At 36.8% G+C, this 18,894-nt stretch overlaps 1 protein-coding gene across 1 annotated transcript in view; it reads left to right on the top strand.

The window, feature by feature from the left end:
• The window catches only part of FBN2 (fibrillin 2), a gene marked incomplete at both ends in the record, with an annotated part of 117,122 nt that overhangs the window by 87,058 nt on the left and 11,170 nt on the right, over positions 1 to 18,894 (top strand). The window contains 18 exons of the mRNA XM_082301927.1: positions 450 to 575; positions 1,297 to 1,422; positions 1,943 to 2,095; positions 6,218 to 6,286; positions 6,831 to 6,956; positions 7,716 to 7,841; positions 8,231 to 8,356; positions 9,329 to 9,445; positions 10,901 to 11,029; positions 11,294 to 11,413; positions 14,437 to 14,562; positions 14,777 to 14,929; positions 15,236 to 15,301; positions 15,547 to 15,672; positions 15,767 to 15,886; positions 16,432 to 16,554; positions 16,957 to 17,088; positions 18,498 to 18,623. Coding sequence (XP_082158053.1) covers positions 450 to 575; positions 1,297 to 1,422; positions 1,943 to 2,095; positions 6,218 to 6,286; positions 6,831 to 6,956; positions 7,716 to 7,841; positions 8,231 to 8,356; positions 9,329 to 9,445; positions 10,901 to 11,029; positions 11,294 to 11,413; positions 14,437 to 14,562; positions 14,777 to 14,929; positions 15,236 to 15,301; positions 15,547 to 15,672; positions 15,767 to 15,886; positions 16,432 to 16,554; positions 16,957 to 17,088; positions 18,498 to 18,623 — 2,190 coding nt within the window. The remainder of the gene's footprint in view (positions 1 to 449; positions 576 to 1,296; positions 1,423 to 1,942; positions 2,096 to 6,217; positions 6,287 to 6,830; positions 6,957 to 7,715; positions 7,842 to 8,230; positions 8,357 to 9,328; positions 9,446 to 10,900; positions 11,030 to 11,293; positions 11,414 to 14,436; positions 14,563 to 14,776; positions 14,930 to 15,235; positions 15,302 to 15,546; positions 15,673 to 15,766; positions 15,887 to 16,431; positions 16,555 to 16,956; positions 17,089 to 18,497; positions 18,624 to 18,894) is intronic.

Below are 18,894 nucleotides of genomic sequence, written 5' to 3'. Positions count from 1 at the left end.
TTCAGTAGGAAAACAATCTCGTATATACCTTTTGTGTGCTTCCTTATTTTTACTGGATTTCAAAATTATAAGCCATTTATGAAAATTATAGCTCAGCAGCAGAAGATGCAAGTGTCAGGAATTATTAATCAGATAAAGCAGCTCTGGTTCCAATAAATGGGCAGAGATGAGGAATTAGATGCCAAATTCCTGTAAACAGGAATGGAGCATGGGCTTAACAAGCTGAAACTGCTCCTTAGGGGGTGTTTGAATGGAAGAGAATGAGCATCTTATCCACGCATTCCTGGAGAGCAATTTAGAAGCAAAAAAACCCCAAAAAAGCACACATGACAGTTCAAAGCTACTAGCTGGCAAAATTTCAGGGTAGTACTTAAATTCTCTTCTTTGTTTTCATTCTGGAATGAAAATATGGTGACTTGTTTTTTTCGTTTCCTTTCCTCTGTTTTCAGACATTGATGAATGTCAGGAGCTGCCAGGTCTCTGCCAAGGTGGAAATTGCATCAACACTTTTGGCAGCTTCCAGTGTGAATGCCCAAAAGGCTACTACCTCAGTGAAGAGACAAGAATCTGTGAAGGTTGAGTCCCTTGAAGCCTCCTTCCCTGCTACAGTGCAGTTATTATGAAAACCATTAATTCTTAGCCTTAAATCCATAAGTGGGCACCCCACCCTTACCTAGAGTTTTCCCTGAAATCATTATCTCTGGCACCAGTGATATGATTAGCACAAAGCTTGAAAGGCAACACTGGGATATAATAATGTTTTTCTACATGTTAGACCTCAGCCGTGTGTATTCAGTTAACTAAGGGATTATTAATAATTTCTGTCTTCAACACCTTGTATCCCCTGCAAGTTTTACTATGCTCCCTGCACATTGAGTGTGAGAGTAGCAGCTGAATTTAGTCAGTGTTTGAAGTAAAGTTCATATTGGTTTTCCTTTTGTGTTTGAGATTTTTCACAACTGTTAGAATCAAAATTGTAAATTGACCCAAAAACTAAAAAGTGACTAACCCTGCTGTGAGAAGAAGGTGTGAATATCTTCTGTGAAGTTGAATTGCTCCTATTTCAGTGGCAAGTTCAAGAACTTCGAGATTTTTTGGTGTGTATTGTCTTGCAGTTAAAAGAACTAAGGCTAGACTTAGAAGTTAAAATCAGAGCTGTATTTTCCAAGCTAGTCTTTAAATGAAGTATTTTGGTACCTTAGCGTGGTTTATTATGGTTGTATTTCTCTGAAACATTTGCTTGGACATGGACCTCTTCTCCCTCATTAATTGTAATGTTTTTTTCTTGGTCTCTAGATATTGATGAGTGTGTTGCACACCCTGGTGTCTGTGGTCCTGGCACCTGCTACAACACCTTGGGGAACTACACCTGCATTTGCCCACCTGAATATATGCAGGTGAACGGAGGACACAACTGCATGGGTATGCAAAATTTCATCTTTGCTACAATTGCATGAATATCAGACTGTCTGAGGGCCAGACCCTGTGCTTTGTATTTATTTTGACTATTTTTAGCTCCCAGTTGTGTCATGTTGCCAGGAAAGAGAGCCCAATGATTGGCATGCAGCATTCAAGGGCTCTTACTCCCTAACAGGGCTCACTGTTCACTGGTTTATTTTCACTGGCCCTTTCCAAACGGTGGGGCTTACCATACAAATGGCTCTCATGAGTATCTACACTGTGTTTATGATTTTTCAGGAGTTTGCCTTTTTCCCCCATGCGTCTTTAAAGGAAAACAGAAAATATGTCACATAAGTCTGAAACAAAGACTGTAATCAATCCTTAAATTATTTTTAAATGCCTGTGTTTATGTTGTATTCAGAAAACAGAGTTAATGAATCATTGTCTGGGTTGGTAGGGGGTTGGTATTTACATAATATCATAATTATCATAATGTTGGTAGTGTTGGTTACTTCATAAGTGGTTCTTTTCTCACATCCAGACATGAGGAAAAGCTTTTGCTACAGAAGCTATAATGGAACCTCCTGTGAGAATGAACTGCCCTTCAATGTGACCAAAAGGATGTGCTGCTGCACATACAATATTGGGAAAGCCTGGAACAAACCTTGTGAGCCGTGTCCAACTCCAGGAATGGGTAAAGCCTTCTGTGGTCCCATTTTGTTACCTCCTTTCCTAATCTGCTGCTTTGACTAGTAACTAAAGTTAACATTTCATCCCGAAAGAAGTTTGAGCAATAGTACTGGTGTTGAAGATGCTGGCTGACCAGAGATACCCTCCTGTCTAGTCTGTCTTTCAGGATAATTAATTTAGGAGAGTGTAATTTAGTTCTTGGTAGTTGGAGACACATTTATCCTGATAGTCCTAGTCTGTCAGAACATCAAGACTGGGTTTCATTACTGACTGTAGGAAGCCTTTCTAGATTTTTCAGCTCTGTCTCACATCTGAGCATGGTCTGCATGTGAAAGCGTGGTTGCTTTCACATTACCTCTATTGAAGGTGACTGAACTTGCAAAAGCCCAGTAAGGAGGGCATTGCAATGGGAAGTAAAAAATTCTCTTCTGTAAATGGAGGTGAAAATAATAAAGGACAGTTCATTTTCAGTCAGTCTTTATGGAATTAATTTCCTGGAATAAAATACCCTTGAAAGCTCAAACCAGAAAAATCATTGGTGAAAGAATCACCAACTTGGAAGGAAACCTGATACTCATTGAAAGATTCTTTACATTTGAAAAAAAGAGCAAAGATGCCTAGATAAAACTAAAAAACTCAGGTGTTTTGTACAAACACAATTTATTATTTAATTCACTTGCCCCAAGTTTACTGGTTTAGTGTCACTAAAACTATGCCTCTGGTGCTGTGATTTTAAAATCATTTGTGATTGCATTACTTCCATTCCAAGTAGTTTATCCTGGTGACATGAGGTATACAACAGGAAATATAAGAAATATTTTTACCTCACAGTAAAGAGGAGGAAAATGGGACTGAAAGGAATAGAAACCAGCCTGCTCCTTCTCATTCTCCCTCTCAAATGGGAGGATGAAGGAATGCTCCTAGCAGTTGGAAATGGGAGATAGAACAATGTTGAGAGAGGAAATACATGTTTGCTACCACAGAGAGCTCATGAAATTCTTTCTCAAAGTAATTTACCTAAATGTCATAAAATTGTCATCATGGTGACAACATGATTAGAAAAATACAGCAAACTGCTCGCAGGGATTCATGTAATTAATGTTCTTGTCTAGAAGAAAGAATTAATTTTTTAAATTGGCGTCACTGACATTCTCAAAAACTTCTGCAACTTTTAGAGATTTATTAAAACCAAAACTGCTTGGTATTGTCCAAGCAGTTATGGGGTTTAAATATATCCTGAAATATCTCATTCTTGCTTTGTTAGCTCTTCTAAATGACTTCACTGTGTTTGCAGGCATGGTTAGACCTTTTTCACCATGAAAAGGTATTGTGTGAGGGATCAAACACAACTTCCAAGTGTAAATGGTTGAACAGCTGCACTTATGTTCTATTATCAGTTGTTTTGCAATCTGGGTGGGGACTACACATCACAGACAGGGCTTGGGAGACACTGACCTTAACCACACCACCAGACTGAGCCCAGAAGTTCATTAAGAGCATTGTTCTGCTCTGATGAGGATTGTAAGTGAACTTCACAGGCCAATACATTTGCATTTTTTTCCTTGGTGACCAGAGCTCTTTCTTCCTTCTTCTATATTTATGCTTAGCAATCAGTCTCTGTTTGATGACTTTAAGTAGTAAAGACTGTTTTGTTTGGATTTACAAGTTGTACAGGTCATAACCGTTAGCATACAGACTTTAAACAGAAATAATAGTTTTTCTTTGTTTGTTTTTTTACCCAAAGAAATGTAGAAAGCTGCTTCACTGCTAAGAGGTAACCAAGAATTTACAGAACTCTTTCATGGTTTGATAATTCCAGGAGTGGCTGATTTCCATTTTTTTTCCCTGTTATGTGACAGATCTTTTTGTCCTAAAAAATAGTAGTGATAAAAAATAGTGATAAGTAATTGGGGTTTTGAAATATTTTTAAAGTCACTCAGGCAAAGTCAAGCTTCCAGAAGGCAAATCTCTGGAATGTTTTTGTGTGGATATTTTGGCACTGTGTATAAATGCATTATCATACAATCCTTACTTAATTAATATGCTCTTCTTCTGCACAGTAAAAACTGGGGAAAAAAAAGAAGAGTGAAAAACTGAATTCAGTGAAATGCGTGAAACATGGAGGTAGCATAACATAGAATGAAAGAAGGCCTTCAATCCTTGGAGGCTCTTCTTCATCCTCCCAGACCTGATGTGTTTTATCATGGGAGTAGGTGATCACTGTCCACTAGGACTGGGTAGTGAGCACCAGGCTCTGTTTTTGTTAGATATATTTACTGGCAGGTTTACTGACAGCAGTAAATGGCATAAATGTCCTTGCAGAAAAGAACTAGTTGCTAACTCTCAAATTTTACTTAGTAATATATAAAATATATTAGCGTAATAAATTATTCTACTAACATGTATTAAAGCTAGATCTATGAAAGAGCAGAAGATTGCTGGATGGTAAAGCACTGTGGTAGGCACCTCTGTGTGCAAGAATAATCTGGGTGAGCATTAAGCAGCCTTAAAACAGTAGGACAGAAGAAAGGAGATAATGCTGATGTTCAGACATCCTCCTTGGCTTAGAGAAATTACTAAGAATGTCTAAATATGGGAAAAATATTTTGCCAAATACCATTCTGAGCAATGATCAGCTAATTTTGCTAAAAATAAGGATATTTGGTGTGAAGGAAGCATTCAATTTGTAATGGTCATTACACTTTACAGAATCATAAGCTGCTGAGGAGCTGCCATTAAAATGTAGATGATCAAGAAACTCAAACCACAGCCATTAAAGACATAAACTACCATTGCTCTACATTAAAGATCATTAGTTGCAGGAATACAGAAGGGTCTCCTTGTTTTTCTCTTCTTGGTGCTAGAATGATTTGTCAGGATTTCGGGTTTAGAGACTCACCAAAGACAGGCTCCATACTCTGCCTCCTGTTGGATAAAGAGGTGTCCTGTAGGTCCTCAGCAGCACCAACACTGGGCCAAGCACTCATGGGCATCTCTGGATATTCAGCTTCCAGAAACCCTCTGAATTTTATGTCAACCTAATGTTTTTGTAAATTTCACTCACTTTTTTGAAGCGTATTTTACCGTGGCCTAATGCCCTGAATGTACCAATACCTGCCGCACACCTCGAAATGCTTCCTAGGCAGTAGTTTGGAAACTGAATATTGAAAAATACCTTTTTCTGGATAATTTGAGTGTTGTTATGATCTCAGAAGGTGGTGAATAGCAGCTGCATGGTTATTGTTTGCAAACTGTTCATTCAAACTGGTTCTTCACACTGGAATTACTTCTTTCCCCTCAATCAGGTACAAATTCCTCCGGTAGTATAGTACAATTTTGACAGTTTATAATTGTAGTCCCTTCATTTTTTTATATTTTTACCTAGAAAAAAATTCATTACTGTAAATGTGTAACAACTGCTTGTCTGGAGAGCACTGTTCTGCCACTAACACTTCATCTGCAAAAATTGATAGAATCCACGTAAGAAATTTTTCTCTGCATGTTGCAAACCCACTCAATTTCAAGCACCTTGCCTAGAAAACCATGACCTAATTTATTTTATGCCTCACACCAAGCATTTCCCATTATCTAGGTGAAAAAAGAGGATATAGAAGGAACAAATTAAAAAATGTGGCGTTTTTAGAGCATCTCTTTTTTAAAGCAGTGTCCATTCTGCTCAGTAGTTCAGTGGAGCTAATCTGCAGTAATCTCCACAGAAAATAACATAGATAGTAATGTCAGAGAAGCTTAGGTACTGGTAAATTATATTTATTTCTCATATTTGAAAATGCTGCTGTAGATTCTCCCTAGAGATGCCTAGAAAACAGGAATAAAACTTAAGGGGTTATATTAAAAAAACCAAACCAAAACCTAACTGAATGGCTGCTGTCTCGAGTCAGACATTTACTCACATGGCGAAGTCTGCAAAGATTTGAGGAAAGTATGAGTTACTATTTGAATTTGCATTAGTTTACTGGCAGTCTGAATTTTCAATACAAATTGTAGAAAAGGCAGTTGGTATCCTGAATGGATTTGGCTTAAAACAACTCTTGAGTAGGTGAGAAGACTGCAAGTAATTCTTGGGAGATTTATACATTCCCTGAAAATACATTGTTCTCTGCTCTAGTTGAGTTCAAGAACCTATGTGGGAATATTCCTGGCTTCACTTTTGACATCCATACTGGAAAAGCTGTTGGTAAGTTTCACCAGTCTTATTTTAACCAAAAATTGTTTTGCTTGTCTTTGTGCCTGCATAATGTTAACCAGGATAAACATTTTGTATACTAAAGATGTTAAATTTCATTTTGGAGTTACAGTGGTAACATAAATTGAGACCAATTTTTATGTAAAATATTTCTGTTGTTTGTTGGTTTTTGGTTTTTTTAAATTTCTACGGTTTTTTATGGCATTTTGGTCGTCTGCCATCCTAGTTCATGATTTTGAGTTTTAATCAGTAAGATAAAAGGTTTTGCTTTCAAAAATATTGTGGGACTTCTCTGCACATTTGTAACAGTTTTGCATCTTGTCCGATATATAGTACAGCTCTGTTTTGATCACTTCCTGAACCTCATGTGCCATTTTCTGTCATAATGGGCATATGTTTGAATTTATAACCTATGTGTAATTTCTGTAGATCAAACACGTCTCAAATCAGTTTTAAACCCAGCAAAAATGAGAATCCTTGCAGTGTACAAATACATGATGAACTGTACTTAAAGTAGCTCTTCTCTCCATTTCAGACATTGATGAATGTAAGGAAATCCCAGGAATCTGTGCCAATGGAGTTTGCATCAATCAGATTGGCAGCTTCCGCTGTGAATGCCCTACTGGATTCAGCTACAATGACCTGCTCTTGGTCTGTGAAGGTGATTTGAAATTGTTATTTTCTCCTTAGCCCCCTTAAGCTTATCCTAAAGGGAAGTGGAACATTTAATTCATGTGATTTTCAAAATCTAAGAAACAGACTGTGAGCTTTTGTAGGGCTTGAGGTTATAAATCAGTTTTAAGTCCTTGTCTTTAATACAGATGCACATGCACTTAATAAATAATTGTCTTCTGTTGAGCTTCTAAATAGGTATCAGTGAAATGCTATTGTTTTATTTTATTTTAGGGAGAAAATTTAAATCTTGTTCGTATAACTTCTCAAAGAAAAGTTTCCTGAATTTGTTTTCCAGCTTGTGTCCTTCCTGCTACAGTTTTAGAGGCAGAGATACTCATAGAAGCTAATAAAGTTTTGTGTGTCATGAAGTCAGTAGGAGTTCTGTCATTTGTTTGAGGCTTTTGTGCTAACATGTGCAACCTAAAAAGTTGCAAACTATGCCACTTATATTTTCAGTTCAAAGCCAAAGAGAACGTTTTTTTTAATACAAAAATTTATTTAGGCAGTTGTCTAAAATTGTTAAGTGACTTCGATATGTGGTAAGTTGGATTCATGGGATGCTCCTTCATCCATCAGCATGGCTGAAATTGTGTTGATTTTGCTTTTTGTGTGCATTCTAGCACATGAGGCTGAGGTCAGGCTGTCCGTGGTTTGTGCAGGACTGAAATTTCCTCTTGCACATACAGAAAACACAGTGTAAATCTGAGGCGAGTGGTTTCTGATGACTGAACTCTTGGTGTTTCAGATATTGACGAGTGCAGCAATGGGGACAATCTCTGCCAGAGAAATGCTGACTGTATCAACAGCCCTGGTAGCTATCGCTGTGAATGTGCTGCTGGCTTTAAACTGTCACCCAATGGTGCCTGCGTTGGTAAGAAATGAGGTGGCTTTTCTCTCCTGTTTGTACCTCGCCAGTGGTATGCGTGTGTTTCTCTCAGCATCCTTTATTTTCTGTTACCTTGTGCATTCTGCTGTTCTGCTTTATAGCCACATTTCTCAGTGAAAGGAAAGAAAAGACCGGGTGATGTTTTTAAAGAACATTCTTTAGGTATCAGCCAAATCCTGACGGTAGTTTTAACTTCAAGGTGTGTAGGAAAGCACTTCCTGTAAAATGAAGTTTTGTTATGATTCAGATTTACTTATAGATAATATTGAATCTGGTTTTAATAATAATAACAGAGTCTAAAAACATCATTGTGTAAAACGAGGAAATAATGGAGGTCAATAACGTGCACCATCTGTTTTGTGTTTTTGTTATAGATCGCAATGAATGTCTGGAAATTCCTAATGTTTGCAGTCATGGTTTGTGTGTGGACATGCAGGGGAGCTACCAGTGCGTATGTCACAATGGCTTCAAGGCATCTCAAGATCAGACTATGTGCATGGGTAGGGAGAGAAAATACTTCTGTGTGGGGTTTGTTTGGCTGTGGGGTCTTTGTAGGGGGGAGAAAATGAGTCTAATTTTTTCAATAGGTTATACTGACATTAAAAAAATGATTCATATGCTTCTGGGTTTTTTTGTGAATAAAGTCTGTGAAGTTGTCCTCGGAGGGAATAAAAACCAAATTAGTTTGAGAAAAAAAACTCAGAACAAAGCTGTGTGTTCAGAGATAGCTCCGTTTTACTGAAGAAACATTTCCCCAAAAATTCATCCTTGTGGTTTATTTGACAGAGAGTTTTATAGGATGTATCACAGAGTGATAGAGCTTGGAGCTAAAAAGACACATTTTTCAATTGTTTAAATCCCTTGAGTTCATTGTCATTTAAAAAACAGAATCCCCCTTTTAATGTAAATTTGTGCTAATTTCATGTGAAAATGATGACATGACAGAGACGATACGAGGAACAAGATTGAACAATAAGAGTGTTTTCCTTGTTCTTTTAGTTCATAATCACTTCTACAGGGTTTTAAAATGAAAAGGTCATTTCAACTTTAAACAGATACTTAAAACCTATTCATATTGTAGTATATATTCATATATTCCTAGAGTCTTGTATTTAAACTAAATCACATTAGTCAGATGATCTGAGGAGGATATTTGGGAAAGTGACCTGTTTTGACAAGGCAAAATTTTGAAGAACTATCAGGATAAAATGTCAATAGCTTGCAGATCCCCATGAAATTCCAGAAATTACTGTAATACACAGCAGGAGGCATTGAACTTCAATGCCTTTTAAAAATGGATGTTTGCAAAAGTTTGTAAGCACTCTTTGTAATTCTGGATATAAATATTGACATAATATACTTACATATAGAAATCGAACTGTGAATTGCCTTTTCAACAAAAACAATTGTAATTGTGTCCAGGCAATACCTGGACAAAGCAGTTCTCACATGCAGTTTGTGTCTGCTTGCAGATGTTGATGAATGTGAACAGTACCCGTGTGGAAATGGAACCTGCAAGAACACAGTCGGATCATACAACTGCCTGTGTTATCCAGGATTTGAATTAACTCGTAATAATGATTGTGTGGGTAAGAGATGTACTCCAAACTTTTATTTTGATTGCTGGTGGCTTGGCATGCCAAGGAGGATGGTGTGTAGTTAAACAAGAAGAGTGATGTCAGAGTGTGAAGAAAGTTGAGTGCAGTAGCTTCTACTGTTACCAGCCCTAGAGGTTAATCCTTGCTGTAATGTTTTAAACTAATCAAAAGTGGGTTTTAATTACAGGCATTTGAGAAAATATAATGTTATCCTATATCTCTGGACCACTTGGGCAACTTTTCAGTTCACTGACGTTTTAACGCATCTATCACCTCCTTTAGACTTCCTTGGTATTTACAGCACATCTTTGACTACAGGCACAGTCCACAGGCAGCACTTGCAATGTGTTTTATCCCACCACCAGTGCTGCCTCATGAACTTAAAATAATTCTTTTATTTCTCCATTTTGCTTGACTCTTGCACAGGGTGTGAAAGAGGAAGCAGACCAGCAGTAAGAAAGTCAGGACAGATGATCTGTAACCTGCCAGATCTGCTCTCCAAAAATGAGCAGAGTTACACAGAGCTGACACAGGCGTGCTATTTCACATTCCCTAAAGCACAGGGCAGCAGAATATATGATGAGTTTGTACTACTTTAATGCCAAAACCTCCCTGGGCTGAGGAGCAGGCTCATAAACCTCAAGATCCTCTTCCTTGTGCAGAGCACATAAGCAAAAAAAAGAGGGAGGCTTTACACTCCTTTCTGCTATAGAAGGAAGACACAGCGAAGTCTAGTTGTTCCCTTCAGCTTCAGGAGTAATACATATTAAAAAAGCATTTTAAATCCTCTCCTTATCCAGTAAACAAAATATTAAAGTAAGAAGAGTCTGCTGCAAAGTACAAGATTGTCTTACACCATGATGCTTATCCAGTCTCCTTTTCATTTATTCTTCCTCACCCATATTTTTCCTTCTGCAGTACTCCTTTAAGTCTGCATTATCAAAGTAACCCTACAAAATAATAAGCATTTTAAAACATCATTTTCAGAACTGTTATGAAGGAGAAAATCATCCTGTGGAAAAGCAAATTACACAGTCCAAAACCTGAGATTGGCAGGGCATGTTTTTAGGGGGAAATTTGAGTGCATATAGATGCAGAACACTCTGTGTAACATTTTCTCCTCTGTTGGTGGACTTGGTGTCATGCAGTCACTTGGCAGTAATTGAATCTCTCCAGATGCTGTAACTGAGGTAATGCTATACGCCTGGAAAGTAAAATACCCTATAAAAAAAGTGTGGTTTAACTGGAGCATACACCTTAATGCTTGAGTGAGAGTTACTTTCCACCAGCTGTCAGCGTTCTCTTGTTGCTGCAAAATTTACCTTTTACACAGAAATGTGTATTGAAACTTGAGTGTGTTTATAACATACTGTATATACTACACTGGGACTCAACTCTCACTTCTGGGGTTTAATTTTGATATTTTTAAAATTTTTTTTTAAACAGATATTGATGAGTGCAGTTCCTTCTTTGGTCAGGTGTGCAGAAATGGACGGTGTTTCAATGAAATTGGTTCTTTCAAATGTTTGTGTAATGAAGGATATGAGCTTACTCTGGATGGCAAGAATTGTGTTGGTATGTATGGAACAAATAAACTAATAGCTCCCATGTAGAGGGCAGCAACACAGTCTGAATATCTAAATATCACAAGAGAATGATAGTGACTTAAATGAAAATACAGTAAAAGTAACAGGCTTTTTTGGAATACCTGTTGGTCTTCAAGCAATTAATTCCATTAGAGAAAGAAAATTAGTACAGAGCCCTTCAGTATTTTCATGATTTGTTACCATAAGAATTACAAGATTCTAAACCTTTCTTGATTTCGTCCACTCCCCAAAGATACCAATGAGTGTGTGGCACTGCCTGGTTCGTGCTCTCCTGGTACCTGCCAAAATTTGGAAGGATCGTTCAGGTGCATCTGTCCACCAGGATATGAAGTAAAAAGTGAAAGTTGCATTGGTAAGGCAAGTTGTAACTGCTGTTTCTGAACAATTTAGAAATTTGTATCTGGTTCTAATTTGGTGGAAAGCAGCCGTACACAACCCTAGTGGTTGTGAATGTTTCCTGATTTAAAATCAAAGTGACAAGGAATAGATATGAAAAGTCTTCAGGAAGAGGTTCTAAAAAACGAAGGCAAAATATTTTGTACTGTATTGTACTGTATTTTGGACACTGATTTCTTCATAAATGCAAACAAAAATACTTTAAAAAAAGAGAGGTATTTTATCTTTTAGTCACTTCTTAAAAAAATGTAATTCATAAAACAAATGTGCTCATTTAATTTATATAATCTTCACAGGAGGTAATTATTGGCAATTAATGGATGAACTAAAAGCATTTGGTTTCAGAGGACTATTAAGTTTAAAAAATCTTGATAAAATTATGGCACTTGCGGGAACAATCAGTTAAATCAGTTTCTTCTAACAACTGTTTCCTTATTTTACCTTTTGTATAATGCCTCTCACGTGCTGAGATTCACAGGAGGAGGAGGATACAGCAGACCTGTCATCAATTTTTATGTTCTAGTTTATTCATAGAGGTCTCTCTGAAAGCCTTGAATGCCATTCAGGAGCTGAATGTCACGCACTGAACTACCATTTGCTGTGGCAGAGAACAAGAAATAAATCCAAGTTACGACTCCCTTTTCCAACAGAGCAAAACATGGAGCTGCTGTGAATTTACTGGGCATTTAAGATTTGACTTATTACCACCTAATCTGTGTGGCTGCAGGGACAGGAACCATTTTGAAATTTTTCTCGTGAACAATAGGATTTATTTTCCTAAGCCCCGGAGTTCTCTCATCCACTTGTGTTACGCCTCCAATATTCAGTTTGCCTGCCAACTTCGTGATTTCTTTTGGTAGCTGCTGACTCCATCTTAGTGATTATGTTTGAGGTGAATTCAAATCAACTACAGTTCTAAAGTTACGAATATAAAAGAAAAAAGCTTTTGGTTTTCAAGGAATGTTACTGTTTATGGCCACTTTTGTACCTTCTAAGAATCTCTTTATGTTTCTAAGAACATCAATGACTGCCAGACAAATTTGTGCCCAAAGTGAGTGAAAGGGGCTTGCTTGCATTCTTTTGTCATTCTGCCATGTGTCCAGAAAATTTGAAGCTGGAGCTCCTAGGAAATGCCCAGATGATCACATGTGATTGCACTAAAACTTAGATTAATATTTTGACAGCTCTTGCAGCATATGTTTCCCATTACTCTCTATTGGTGTTGTATGCAAACAGCTTTATGGGAATCTGTTAACTTCTGTCTGTAATGTGAAGGCTGGCAGTGGCTGATTGTTTTGTGAGCTCAGGGTGATAACATGCAGGAAACAAACCAGAACGAGCAGGGCCACAGAAAAATGTGTAGTTTTCGCCTACCCATGTGATATATTCCCTTCCATTTTGTAGGAATGAAGGGGAAAGGACCTTTTAGCTTCCTCAGTCTAGCTAGTCACATCTCCATTATGGCTACAGAAAGAGTTTTAGCACCAAACCATTCATTGCAGTAAGAATGAACACTTCAAAAGAGCAGTTTTCCTGTCCTATGCAGCTGAATTGCTGAGCTTTGTATATTAACAGCTACCACAGAAACTGAGAAATTATTTACCCTTCTCTCTGAAATAAGCTGACTAGGAATGTCTCACACAGAAAGAGCCTGTCCATGGGAAGCTACTGCAGAGTTAGTCAAATGCCAGATTGTGCTGCAGTGCTTTGTCCATGTGCTGTACCTAATAGCAATTTCTGAAAATGGGACTCAAGGTAGTATTTCTCAGAAGTTACATCACAGAATCTGTTCCACCCGATTTCTTCCATCACTCCACTTATGTTTTCCTAATAATAAAGATGGTATTTCCATTGTTTTCTTACCTGCTGAAAACAGGGTGGTTTTCTAAAACTCAGTATAGCATAGAATTCAGTAAATATGGACAAAAATTTGCACTACAAATTTGAGATTTATCATCTGTGAAATTTCCATGGAGAGAACCTGTTCCTGCCTATACTTCGGTTGGGCTCAGTGTGGCTTTTATTGTAGAATGCTTATATAGCCACAGGCCTCTGTGATGGTCCTTCCAATATTCCTTACTGAAAGACTCAAAAAGTGTTGTACTTTGAAGATTATTAAAATACGTCTCATAATTTATGGGATTATAATTACCTTTAAAAATTACCCTAGCAAGAAGGCTTATATATTATTTTAGTCTTTGCAGAATAGGATAAGCTAAAATACAGTTTTGAATAATAGATTTGAAAAGGTAAGGGTCTCTTAATGTATTATTTTCCTGCTTTGTCTGTTGTTTGTATAGATGGGGAATGTACACCGGATACTGAGCTGAACCATTTTACAGCATTTACTATTTATATTAAATACTAATATTTTTGCTTACACTTTTCATAATTATTAAGTATAATATTTAATTATATACCTCTATTAAAAAAATCTTACTTTCTTCAAGTCGTAATAGTAATATATTATAGATTATGCAATTGAACAGGAATACATTTTAAATAACACGAGAGTGGCAGTAAAAGACTGCTAAATATAAATCTGGGCATGTAAATACAATTAAAGGTGTCTACTAATAACCAGCTGTAGTTTCAGTTCCAGGATCCAACAGGGAGCATGAAAAAAGTACAACTTTAAGTAAAAAGAAGCCCCAACATAGGGATTTTAAGAAACAATCTTAGGATGTTTTATGCTTACAGAAAAGTATTATTCCTATGGGAAATATATTCTGAAAGAGTTTATTTAAAGTTTATATTTAGAATATAATGAAGAACAGAGAATTGTATTTAGAAAAGAAGGTGCATGCCAGTGAGAAGCTCTAATTTGAAAGAGTCAGTGAAACCTATAGGCTGATTTATCTCTTGGGCGCTTTATTGGAAACTGCTGAAGTTAAATCAATAGATAAATTAATAATCTTTCTTAACGAAGGAATTCACAGCAAATGAGGTTATGGTGAAGGTTTCTCCATTGCTTTACAGATATTAATGAGTGTAACGAGGATCCCAACATCTGCCTCTTTGGGTCTTGTACGAACACCCCAGGAGGTTTCCAGTGCATCTGTCCCACAGGTTTTGTGCTGTCTGATAATGGGCGGAGGTGCTTTGGTAAGTTCATGATTAAGGAATGTAATAACTCAGTTTAAAACATAAGAGTTACTCTGTAGAAATCCCTTCTAATTTTCATCTTTATGAGGATTGCTAAGTGCTTTTAAAAAAGTATGAAAAATAAAGTTCTTACATTATTTCTCTCAGGGCAGACAGTCATCATCTAACTTGGGAGAAGGTTCTGGCTCTGTATAACTGTATTTTCTTCTTTTAGATACTCGTCAGAGCTTCTGTTTCACCAACTTTGAAAATGGGAAGTGCTCACTGCCAAAGTCTTTCAACACCACAAAGGCCAAGTGTTGCTGCAGTAAAATGCCAGGAGAAGGATGGGGTGATCCTTGTGAGCTCTGTCCAAAGGAAGAAGAAGGTACACATTTAAAATTTAAAATTTGGTGGTGGGGGAAAAGGAGGAGCACATTGGTGTTGCACCTTTTTGTCCTTAGAAAGAGAGGTCTTTTCAGCATTTGCTCTCAGTGGCTTTTTCTAGATCGATTTTTCAAGTCAGCAAAAGGAATAAAATTAAATGTAAGAAACCACAGACAAAGAGACATACTGATTTGTTGGTTTTGCTCTGTAGAGACCTGAACTAGTATCCTTTTTGGATGGCTTTAACCATCTGTCATGGTTCTTTCTCTCATTTGCTCTATTTTTTAAAGAAAATGTATCTCTACAGTTGCTTTTCAGGACCTGTGCCCATATGGTCATGGAACTATTCCTGGAATTGATGACACACGTGAAGGTAGGTAATCTTCTGATAATAAAAAGTAAATATTAATACTTAAAACTATACTTGGATATTATAGTATGTGACAGCTTACTCCTCACAGCTACTAGTGACAAGAGGCTGGCCTGTAAAACGTGTTAAAAGAACATTTTTTGAAGTGCATGGCTCAAGACAAACATAATAGGGTGCTTAGGGTTTTTTTAAGTGCTTTTTTAAAATGCATCAACTGAAATGGCTGTTAATATCTTCCTGCTTTTTAGATGTCAATGAATGCCTTGAAAGCCCAGGAATTTGTTCCAATGGTCACTGCATCAATACTGACGGATCGTTCCGCTGCGAGTGCCCCATGGGATACAACTTGGATGTCACAGGAGTGCATTGCATAGGTGTGTGCAGTTACAGGAATTGGAACTTGAATTTAAAACACAATTCGATGTGTGTCCCAGTTCTCTTCACTCTGCATTTATTCATTATGTACAGATACTGATGAATGTTCCATTGGCAACCCCTGTGGAAACGGAACGTGCTCTAATGTGGTTGGCAGCTTTGAGTGCAGCTGTGACGAAGGATTTGAGCCAGGCCCAATGATGAATTGTGAAGGTAACCTGTCCTCTTTAATTTTTTTTTTTCCTTTGGCTTTTGTCCAGGCCCCAGCATTTGTATTACTTTATTAACCATGTCTTTCATGCTGTAATAACTCAGAGGAAAAAAAAAGTTTCAGTGCTTTGAAATACGTCATTGGAAGAGAAATGTGAATTGATTTAAGCAGAACTTCTGGCTTATCACAGGACTTCCCACACTACATTTTGGGACATTCTCACAAATTTTATATTTTATGGATCATAATTATTTTGGTTTCTGAAGCTGGCATTTCTCATCACCACAAGAGTACATTAAAAATGAGCATATACTAAAAATCTAAAATAGGCCTGTCCTAACTTGTCGTACTAGTTATATATATATATTCTATGCCATTATTCTTAAGCAGAGCATTGTCCAGTTTTCTTTAGTTACTCAAAAGCTAATGGTTTGAATTACTACCTTTCTGATAATTGTAGCCGACAAGAGAAGCATGGGTGCAATAAAACATTCTTGGTCATTGTGAAACTTATTAGAGAATGACTGTTTTGTTTCTCTCTGTTCAGATATCAATGAGTGTGCTCAGAACCCCTTGCTGTGTGCCTTTCGTTGTATCAACACTTACGGTTTCTATGAGTGCACCTGCCCAGTGGGATATGAACTAAGGGAGGACAAAAAGATGTGCAAAGGTAATGACTGATGTATAAACTTCTCCCCAGCTTCCATCACCAACACATAATCCGGATATTTCTGTGCATCTTGCATTCATCCTCTCAGTGGAATGTAAAAAACAGCCCAGCAGGTGATGATTTTCTCTTTCACAACTCAAAAAAAAAGCAGTATTTAGTGTTTTTGTCATTGTGTGTCACCCTTGATGGGGACTGCAAAGCCAAGAATGTCACAGTGGTGAAATTCATCTTTAATGTGACAAGATGATACAGCTCACAAAGATAGAGATAGCTGCAAATAATCATCAATTTTGGTCTTTTCCTTCAGTGCTTTTTAGTTAGGGAAGCCTCTTGAGAAAGTATTTGTCTTCAGGAACTGAATCTGCTGGAAGGAAGTTCAAACACAAAATGCTTTTTTCCCAGATCTAGATGAGTGTGCTGAAGGTCTGCATGACTGTGAATCAAGAGGCATGATTTGCAAAAATCTGATTGGTACCTTCGTGTGCATTTGTCCTCCTGGCATGACCCAGAGACCTGATGGAGAAGGATGTACAGGTAAAGCTTAGAAAGGGGAGAAGGTATATACACAAGCAAACAGATGAAAAAATATTTTTGTGTATGTATCTATATCTATATCTATATCATCTATATCAAATCAGAAAATAGCAATTCATGAAGGACACTTAAGATATATGATAGCCAACATCTTAAACTTTCTATTTTGTTTCAATGTAGTTCTTAATGACTAATAAGGATTTCAGAAGAAAAACTCCATTGCTTTACAGATAAATCCAAAATTTTTCAGGCAGTTGTAACATATAAAAAATTAATTTGCCAATCAAATGAGACCTCAGTTTATGGGCAGGAAGCAAGATTTTCATAAATAAAAAGGTACATTTCCTTTAGCATTAGTATAAATAATGTGTCACTTCTCTAAAGAATTAGCACTCTAAGATTGTGAAATTTCCTATAAATGCCATAAAGAACAAAAGATATGGAAACTACCATAGTTCAAAACAATTCCCCATCCTGGAAGTAAACAAACACCTTTCCTCCATCATTTACTCAATTAGTTGAGGGGAAGACAATAGCTATATTTTGGCAGATAGAACTTTCTTCTGGTATATAGAAAAAAACCCAAGACCATTCCAAAGTTCTGTGGAGGAAAAAAAAAACTAAACAGCCGTCTTGGTGAATGTTTTAAATGGAAGTATTTTATAGCAATGTTCCTTCAGCAAGAGAATGACTACTCTCCTTTAGACATCTTTATGATTTTTTTTTTCAGGGAAAATAATCTGTATTAACAAGAATTTTGTCTATTGTTCTGACATATAATTCTGCCTTGAAAGCACCTGAGTTTTTTTCTGAGGTTTGTTTTAAGCACCTAAAAAAAGTTGTGTAGTTGCCTACAGTATGCGTGGCATTATCTATGGAAGAAAGTACATGAGGACCGTAAACTTCCAGGAAAATATTATGTGGACTGAAATAGATATATTGCAGGAGAGATCAAATGTCTTTAGAAACTGTTGATGGTTACAAAGTGAAGATTTGTCACTCAAATAATGCATGTATTGCAATTTTGTTTCAATATTACTTGCCAGGTAAATGTTGTGATTGGAGCTTGCTCTGCTGCAAGTGTTTTCTTCTTCTTGTTATGAGCTGTGAAGCATTACAGCTTTCATCCTTGGACAAAGTACAGAAGGAATGGAATAGGATAACATTCCTAGGAAAGCCCTTTCCAGGCTTAATCAGTTGATTTTTCCATGTCTTGCAAATATTTTTCATATATTACATGGAATATTTAATGTATCCTAGAGAGTCGGATACATTTTCTTGCGATGAATTATTTTTTGTTGTTGTTGTTACTATTATTGTTATTATTGTATTTGATTTTTGTTCTTACTATTGTTGCTCTTTCTACTGTAATTTTTATTAATATTATTATATTGTATTTTTTTGTAAAGATGAAAACGAGTGCCGCTCCAAGCCAGGTGTCTGTGAAAATGGTCGTTGTGTGAATGTTATTGGGAGCTACAGATGTGAATGTAACGAAGGATTCCTGTCAAGTCCATCAGGCATTGAGTGTCTAGGTAAATATCTCTTTTGTACACATTTCATGTCATGTTAGAGTGTAAATGCAGAGAGAAAATTTGGCTTCTGTATACCTAACAGCTCTCATACCTAGAGAAATTAAATAATTACACTTCTCAGTTAAATAATGATGTAATATTAAATAATATTATTAAATATTATTAAATAATAATAGGAAAGAATAGCTTGTAGCCATAGGCCTTACGTAGAAGTGTCTTAGTTCCATAGGACATAAATGTAGACAAAATATGGGGATTTTTGAAGAAGAAT

The sequence above is a fragment of the Coloeus monedula genome, assembly GCF_965178545.1.
Source record: "Coloeus monedula genome assembly, chromosome: Z".
Taxonomy (NCBI): domain Eukaryota; kingdom Metazoa; phylum Chordata; class Aves; order Passeriformes; family Corvidae; genus Coloeus; species Coloeus monedula.
This window is presented reverse-complemented; position numbering and strand designations above follow the sequence as displayed.